Source organism: Callithrix jacchus, chromosome 9 (genome assembly GCF_049354715.1).
Source record: "Callithrix jacchus isolate 240 chromosome 9, calJac240_pri, whole genome shotgun sequence".
In the NCBI taxonomy this organism is placed as follows: Eukaryota; Metazoa; Chordata; class Mammalia; order Primates; family Cebidae; genus Callithrix; species Callithrix jacchus.
In genome coordinates, this window is record NC_133510.1 from 62,915,115 (window position 1) to 62,923,671 (window position 8,557).

General features: G+C 44.2%; 1 protein-coding gene across 2 annotated transcripts in view; it reads left to right on the forward strand.

Moving 5' to 3' along the window:
• Positions 1–7,515, forward strand: part of PRIM1 (DNA primase subunit 1) — a 30,470-nt gene extending 22,955 nt beyond the window's left edge. The window contains exons 12-13 of one of the 2 annotated variants that reach the window (XR_013521825.1): positions 3,448–3,546; positions 7,343–7,455. Coding sequence is in view for 1 of the 2 variants with exons in the window: in XM_002752618.7 (XP_002752664.1) it covers positions 3,448–3,546; positions 7,343–7,362 (119 nt within the window). In the remaining variant the exon portion in view is untranslated. Of the gene's footprint in view, positions 1–3,447; positions 3,547–7,342 lie in introns of both variants that reach the window. The other variant, XM_002752618.7, reaches the window with a different exon arrangement.
• The last annotated feature ends 1,042 nt before the right edge of the window (positions 7,516–8,557 follow it).

The following is an 8,557-nucleotide window of genomic DNA, read 5'->3' on the forward strand; positions in this document are numbered from 1 at the left end:
TGTAAATTTATCCTCCTGTCATCTTTGAAATTACCAACTTTCAGATTAGGTCTCTTGAGTGGACGTCCAGGTTGTTAGTTCCCAGGGCCAGAGCAGCGGCATTAAAACTGATGGTGCTTTTCTGCCCAAGATTCTCCTGTCTGGCTTCCTTCTTGTGTCCGTAGTAGGCGACTCTGCCTTCCCGGGGCTCGGTCAGAAGGGGAACCGGTCCCGTTTACTCTGCGCCGAGGGCTGCCGCGCCGAGGTGCCATCACAGCCGCTGCGCCGGGCTCTGGTGTCCTGCTGGGGACCCGTGCGGGTCCTCCGAACCTGTTTACTCTGCTCCGAGAGCTGCCCCGCCGAGGTGCTGGAGGAACCGCTGTGCCGGCCACGAGAGTCACACTGGCCACCTGTGTGTTTCCTCCACTGGGGGATCTTCTGCTCCGTGAGGGACCAGAATTTGTCTGAAAGTGTGGCGTCCTCTAGTTCTCCACGCTTTCCCTGAGAGCTGCAATCCCGGGATGTTAGCGATCGGCCATCTTGGATCGTTCTCTCGAGAATTCTTAATTCTATGCAGTAATAGCATACTTGTAAAATTTAGATTTCATGTGAAACTTCTAATTCTCAATTATATTTTCCCATTGAGTATCATTATAGATTATGTAATTAAATGAATGAGTAAAATTGGTTTGGTTTTTTTTTTGAGACCGAGTTTCACTCTTGTTACCCAGGCTGGAGTACAATGGCGCGATCTTGGCTCACCGCAACCTCCACCTCCTGGGTTCAGGCAATTCTCCTTCCTCAGGCTCCTGAGTTGCTGGGACCACAGGCACGCGCCACCATGCCCAGCTAATTTTTTGTATTTTTAGTAGAGATGGGGTTTCACCATGTTGACCAGGATGGTCTCGATCTCTTAACCTCATGATTCACCTGCCTCAGCCTCCCAAAGTGTTGGGATTACAGGCGTGAGCCACCGTGTATATTCTTTTTTTTTTTTGAGGCAGAGTCTCACTCTGTCACCCAGGCTAGAGTGAAGTGGTGTGATCTCAGCTCACTGCAAAGTCTGCCTCCTGGGTTCAAGAGATTCTCCTACCTCAGCCTCTCAAGTAGCTGGGATTACAGGCGCCTACCACCACGTCCAGCTAATTTTTGTATTTTTAGTAGAAATGGGGTTTCACCATGTTGGCCAGGCTATTCTCAAACTCCTGACCTTCAGTGATCTGTCTGCCTCGGCCTCCCAAATTGCTGGAATTACAGACATGAGCCACTGCACCCTACCTATATTCAAATTTTGGTTTTATACATTTTTTTTAAAAGCTATTTTATAAATCAAAGAATACTTAATGGTGGCCAGGTGAGCGGATCACCTGAGGTCAGGAGTTTCAGACTAGCCTGGCCAACATGGCAAAACCCCGTCTTTACTAAAAATACAAAAATTAGCCAGGCATGGTGGCGGGTGCCTGTAATCCCAGCTACTTGGGAGGCTGAGGCAGAAGAAATGCTTGAACCCAGGAGGCAGAAGTTACAGTTAGCCGAGATTGCCCCACTGCACTCCAGCCTGGGAGAGCAAGATGCCATCTCAAAAAAAATAAAGAAAACAGAGGATACTTAATGCAAAAACTTCTGATAATCTCCAAAAGACCTGAGCCTGCGCAACATAGCAAGACCTTGTCTCTACTAAAAATAAAAAATTACCCAGGTGTGGTGGCACTCGCCGGTTTTCCCAACCACTGGGAGGCTGAGGTGGGAGGATCATTTAAGCCAGGGAAGTCAAAGGTGCAGTGAGCTGCAATTACACCACTGCATTCTAGCCTGGGCAACAAAGCAAGACAATGTCTCAAAAATAAAGGTATGGACCCGGAGTGGTGGCTCACGCCTATAATCCCAGCACCTTTGGAGGCCAAGGTGGGTCAGTCACAAGGTTAGGAGTTCAAGACCAGCCTGGCCAACATGGTAAAACCCCATATCTACTAAAAATACAATAAAATTGTATTTTAGCTGGGCGTGGTGGCAGGTGCCTGTAATCCCAGCTACTCTGGAGGCTGAGGCAGAAGAATCCCTTGAACCCAGAAGGTGGAGGTTACAGTGAGCCAAGATCACACCACTGCACTCCAGCCTGTGTGACAGTGGGAGACTCTGTCTCAAAATAAATAACAAAGGCATGGCCTGACTTCACATTTTCAAAGTCTTGTTTTATTAGTAAAACTATTGTTGAAGCCAGAGTGTCTAAAGAAAAAAAATGTTGAATGGGACTGAACACAGCAATAGATTATATTGATCTAATACTAGGAAACCTGACTACCAGAGTAGAGATGTGTATACATGGTTGTCTGTTTTAGAGCAGCACTCTTCAATACAGTACCCACATGTGACTATTAAGCACTTGAAATGTTTTAAATGTAATTTTAATTAATTTAAATTTAAAAATGGATAATTCAATTGTTGGAAAACTTAATTATTTCTTAAAAACTTAGGTATGTAAGCCTACTTTTTCAACTGTATATTTTATTATTTAAATCTAAATATATATATATATATTCAGAATTTGTCAAAAAACACAAAAATAAAAATCTAAATATAGATAAGTATTTTTTATAATATGGAATTTGAATCGAGATGTACTTTAAGTATAAAATTTACATTAAATTTCAAAGACTTGGCCGGGCACAGTAGCTCACACCTATAATCCCAGCACTTTGGGAGGCCAAGGCAGGCGGATCATGAGGTCAGGAGTTCAAGACCAGCCTGAACAACATGGTGAAACCCCACCTCTACTAAAATTACCAAAAAAAATTAACCAGGTATGGTGGATTGTGCCTGTAATCCCAGCTACTGAGGAGGCTGCAGTAGGAGAATGAATCACTTGAACCCGGAAGGCAGAGGTTGCAGTGAGCCGAGATCATACCACTGCACTCCAACCTGGGCAAAAAAAAAAAAAAAATTAAAGACTTGTATGAAAGAGAGAATGTCAAATATCTGAATGTTTATTATATGCTAAAATAATATTTTAGCTGGGAATGGTGGCATGTGTCTATAATCCTAGCACTTTCAGAGGCCAAGGCTGGGTGAATCACTTGAGCTCAGGAGTTTGAGACCAGCCTGGGCAATAGAGTGAGACCTTGTCCCTACAAATACCCAAAAAAAAAAGAAAAAATTAGTTGGGCACAGTGGTACGTGCCTATAATTACGGCTACTCAGGAGGCAGAGGTGGGAGGGAAGATCCCTTGAGTCCAGGTGGTCGTGGCTGCAGTGTCAAGACAGCACCACTGCACATCAGCGTGGGCGACAGTGAAATCCTGTCTCAATAATAATAATTTCACCTTTTTTAATGTGACTAATACAATATTGATAAATATATATGATTCTCTCATATTTCAAAATTCTTACAAGAAACTTAGTTACATTTTCATGTTATTCTTACTGCCAGTATGCTAATTTAAATTATAATGTATATTCTTCATAATTTAGATTATAAGAAGACCAGTCTAGCACCTTATGTGAAAGTTTTTGAATGTTTTCTTGAAAACCTGGATAAATCCCGAAAAGGAGAACTTCTTAAGAAGAGCGGTAAGATTCTATGCCTTTCCCTTCTACCTAGTGGGATCTTAGTATTAGTAGAAATGAGCAATTTTTGAGTCCTAGTCTTTCTTTGCCCTCCCCCCAAAATTTACTGATTTATCTTACTATCTTTAATGTTTCAGAAATTGAGGTTCCTTAATTCAATTCAACACATAGTTATTAAACAGATTCTAAGTATCACGTTTTTTTTGTTTGTTTGTTTTGTTTCTTGTTTTTTGTTTTTGAGACAGAGTTTCACTGTTGTTACCCAGACTGGAGTGCAATGGCATGATCTCGGCTCACCGCAACCTCCACCTCCTGGGTTCAAGCAATTCTCCTGCCTCAGCCTCCTGAGTAGCTGGGACTACAGGCGCGCACCACCATGCCCAGCTAATTTTTATATTTTTAGTAGAGACAGGGTTTCACCTTGCTGACCAGGCTGGTCTCGATCTCTTGACCTCATGATCCACGCGCCTCGGCCTCCCAAAGTGCTGGGATCATAGGGGTGAGCCACCGTGCCCAGCTGAGTATCAGGTATTATAAGGGAGACAAAGATGAATGCCTCCTTGCCCTTAAGAAGTACTAACTTGGCTGGGCACGGTGGCTCACGCCTGTAATCCCAGCACTTTGGGAGGCCGAGGTGGGTGGATCGTGAGGTCAAGAGGTGGAGACCATCCTGGCCAACAAGGTGAAACCGCTAAAAATACAATAAAAATTAGCCAGGCATTTGGCATACACCTGTAGTTTCAGCTACTCAAGAGGCTGAGGCAGGAGAATCGCTTGAACCCGGGAGGCGGAGGTTGCAGTGAGCCGAGACTGTGCCACTGTGCTCCAGCCTGGCGACAAAGCAAGACTCTGTCTCAAAAAAAATAGAAAAAAAGTACTACTAACTTGACCAGGCACAGTGGCTCATGCCTGTAATCCCAGTACTTTGGGAGGCTGAGGCAGTTGGATCACTTGAGGTCAAGAGTTCGAGACCAGCCTGGCCAACATGGTGAAACCCTGTCTCTACTAAAAATAGAAAAAATTAGCCAGGCGTGGTGGCAGGCACCTGTAATCCCAGCTATTCAGGAGGCAGAAGTTTCGTTTGAACCCAGGAGACAGAGGTTGCAAGGAGCCGAGATTGCACCATCACGCTTCTGCCTAGGCAACTGAGCGAGACTCCATCACAGAAAAAAAAAAAAAGTACTAACTTTGTACAAACCAAAAAAGTATAAAATGTTAAGAGAGATTTAATCTGATAGACTCTGACATTTCATATAAAAACAATGGTATCTGAACTTTTCCATGAGCTGCTATAAGAATTGTAATTCCTAGGCAGGCATGGTAGCTCATGCCTGTAATCCCAACATTTGGGAGGCTGAGGCAGGTGGATTGCCTGAGGATCAAGACCAGCCTGGCCAACATAATGAAACCCTGTCTCTACTAAAAATACAAAAAAATTAGCTGGGTGTGGTGGTGGGCACCTGTAATCCCAGCAACTAGGGAGGCTGAGGCAGGAGAATCACTTGAACTTGGGAGGCAGATGTTGCAGTGAGCCAAGATCATGCCATTGCACTCCAGCCTGGGCAACAAGAGCGAAACCCCATCTCAAGAAAAAAAAGAATTCTAATCCCTAGGCTGAGCGTGGTGGCACACAGCTATAATCCCAGCACTTTGGAAGGCTGAAGTGGGGAATCACCTGAGGTTAAGAATTCAAGACCAGGCTGGCCAACACAGTGAAACCCTGTCTCTACTAAAAATACAAAAATTAGCTGGGCATGGTGGTAGGTACCTGTAATCCCAGCTACTCAGGAGGCTGAGGCAGGAGAATTGCTTGAACCCGGGAGGTGGAAGTTGAAATAAGCCGAGATGGCCCCACTGCACTCCAGCCTGGGAGACAAAGCAAGACTCTGTCTTAAAAACAAAAAAATACAAAAAAAAATTAGCCAGGCATGGTATTGCAATCCCAGCTACTTGGGAGGCCGAGGCAGGAGAATCGCTTGAACCCAGGAGGTGGAGGCTGCAGTGAGCCGAGATCATGCCATTGCACTCCAGCCTGAGTGACAGAGCAAGACTCAATCTCAAAAAAAAAAAAAAAGAGGCCAGGCGCGGTGACTCACGCCTGTAATCCCAGCACTTTGGGAGGCCGAGGCGGGTGGATCACGAGGTCAAGACATCGAGACCATCCTGGTCAACAAGGTGAAACCCCGTCTCTACTAAAAATACAAAAATTAGCTGGGCATGGTGGTGCGCGCCTGTAGTCCCATCTATTCGGGAGGCTGAGGCAGGAGAATTGCTTGAACCCAGGAGGCGGAGGTTGCGGTGAGCCGAGATCATGCCATTGCACTCCAGCCTGGGTAACAAGAGCGAAACCCCGTCTCAAAAAAAAAAAGAATTCTAATCCCTAATGCCAATATACCATACCACAAGGTATGAGAAGCATTTCCACAAGCAGAACTTTGATAAGATATGGGTATAGAGGTGGGAAAAGGCCAAGGATGGCTCATTCTTGAAGGAACAGCAAGAGCAAAGACAGACAGGAAAGTATCCAGTCACTCTGGAAGCCATCACGTAGTACAGGTAAGCTAGAAAACAGTGTTTCCAGAAGTGGTGGGCTATAAATCCAAAGATGCAAGCTGAATGGCCTTGGATTCCAAGCTTAGGTGTTTGGGCTTGGTTTTGGCCTTAATTCAATAGGAAGCTATTAAAGGTTCTGAGGAAGGGAATGCCATGATTGTAGTTTTATCTAGAAAGATAAATCTGGATGAGGCAGGGAATAGAATAGAGCCCAAGAGGCAGCTAGAACAGTAGTACTGGAGATCTCCAAAAGGTGCAAATACTAGAACCATTCTTGAGACTTGTTAATGATTTAGAAGTAAAGAGATGAAAGATAGAAGGGAAAATGGTACAGAAGCGAGGGGGAAAAAATTCCAAGATTATCACGTCAGATACAGTAGTAAACTGATAAAATCCTGCTGCATATAATAACTGGAAGGAGATGTAAAGAGAATAGCAGTGTCAAATGAAGAGTACTCTGAACGGGAGACACCTGAGCATATGTATAAGCCAATAGGAAAAAAATCAGCAGATTGAATATTATTTCAAGAGAATGATGGATACTCTAGAAAACTGTAACAATGTTATAGCAATAAAGATTCTCTTGCCACTTCATTTTTTATTTAAATATGTGATAGTTTAAGGAGTAGTGCCTAAGGTAATGCTCTACTCATAGTAGACAGTCAAATGTGTGATTATTGAATAAACAACGACTCTGAATTTAGAAAGCTTGGTTGAACGGCCGGGCATGGTGGCTCAAGCCTGTAATCCCAGCACTTTGGGAGGCCGAGGCGGGTGGATCACGAGGTCAACATATCGAGACCATCCTGGTCAACATGGTGAAACCCCGTCTCTACTAAAAATACAAAAAATTAGCTGGGCATGGTGGCGTGTGCCTGTAATCCCAGGTACTCAGGAGGCTGAGGCAGGAGAATTGCCTGAACCCAGGAGGCGGAGGTTGCGGTGAGCCGAGATCGCACCATTGCACTCCAGTCTGGGTAACAAGAGCGAAACTCCGTCTCAAAAAAAAAAAAAAAGAAAGAAAGCTTGGTTGAAGCTGCCATTTCAACTGGCTGTATTGAGTCCTTTGTATTCTCACTGTTCCATACTAGCTCAGACTATAGTGTGGGCTTCAGCAAATGTGTAAGCAAATCTTTGTGCATGATGTGAGTTTAGTAGAAGTATTAGGCAAATAATAATGTAAAAATACATGGGCTTTGTTTGTTTTCCTTTGCTATTCTTCCATATATTATCTATTCTATTTTAGATTTACAAAAAGATTTCTGAAGACAGAGCTCCTCAAACCTATGTGGATATCTGCTGCCTTTAACCAAAGATCAAATACTTCAAGAGCCATTTAATAAATATGGCAGAACTATGTATGTGTCTTAAAGCTCAAAGTAAATTTACCTTTTCTTGAGAAATAATATAAGTTGAAAAGATTTCCTGGTCAGGTGCAGTAGCTTATGTCTCTAGTCTCAGCACTCTGGGAGGCTGAGGCAGGCAGATCACCTGAGGTCAGTAGTTCAAGACCAGCCCGGCCAACATGGCGAAACCCTGTCTCTACTAAAAACACAAAAATTAGTCAGGCACAGTGGCACATATCTGTAATCCCACCTACTCGGGAAGCTGTGGCAGGAGAATCACTTGAACCCAGGAGGCGGAGGTTGCAGTGAACCGAGATCGCAGCCACTAGGCAACAGAGTGAGACTCTGTCTCAAAAAAAAAATTTCCTGAGACCACCAAAGGAAGAGTGTCAAGGTTCCTGGAAGGAGAAATAAAAAGGCCAGTGCAATGGTTCACACCTGTAATCCCAGCATTTTGGGAGACCAAGGCAGACAGATCACCTGAGGTCAGGAGTTCAAGACCAGCCTGGCCACCATGATGAAACCCTGTCTCTACTAAAAATACAAAAATTAGCCGGGCACAGTGACAGGCGCCTGTAATCCCAGCTACTCGAGAGGCTAAGGCAGGAGAATTGCCTGAAACCAGAAGGTGGAGGTTGCAGTGAGCCAAGATCATGCCACTGCACTCCAGCCTGGTCAACAAGAACAAAACTCTGTCTCAAAAAAACAAACAAAAGGATAAGTGGATTGCAGATAATTTTGTAAAATTTAATATTACATAAAGATAATTCTAAGGCTTCTGATATAAATACCCAGTTCTATCAGTTGCCATATATAGAGGTAAGTGAGCAGTAATAGGCCCGAGACTTTCATCTCAGATCACTTTATATGTCATGTTTTTGGGTGAATGAGGGTTTTGTCCTTAAGTTTTTTTGTTTTTTGTTTTTTTGTTTTTTCTTGAGACGGAGTTTCGCTCTTGTTACCCAGGCTGGAATGCAATGGCACGATCTCGGCTCACCGCAACCTCCGCTTTCTGGGTTCAGGCAATTCTCCTGCCTCGGCTTCCCGAGTAGCTGGGATTACAGGCACACGCCACCAGGCCCAGCTAATTTTTTATATTTTTAGTAGAGACAGGG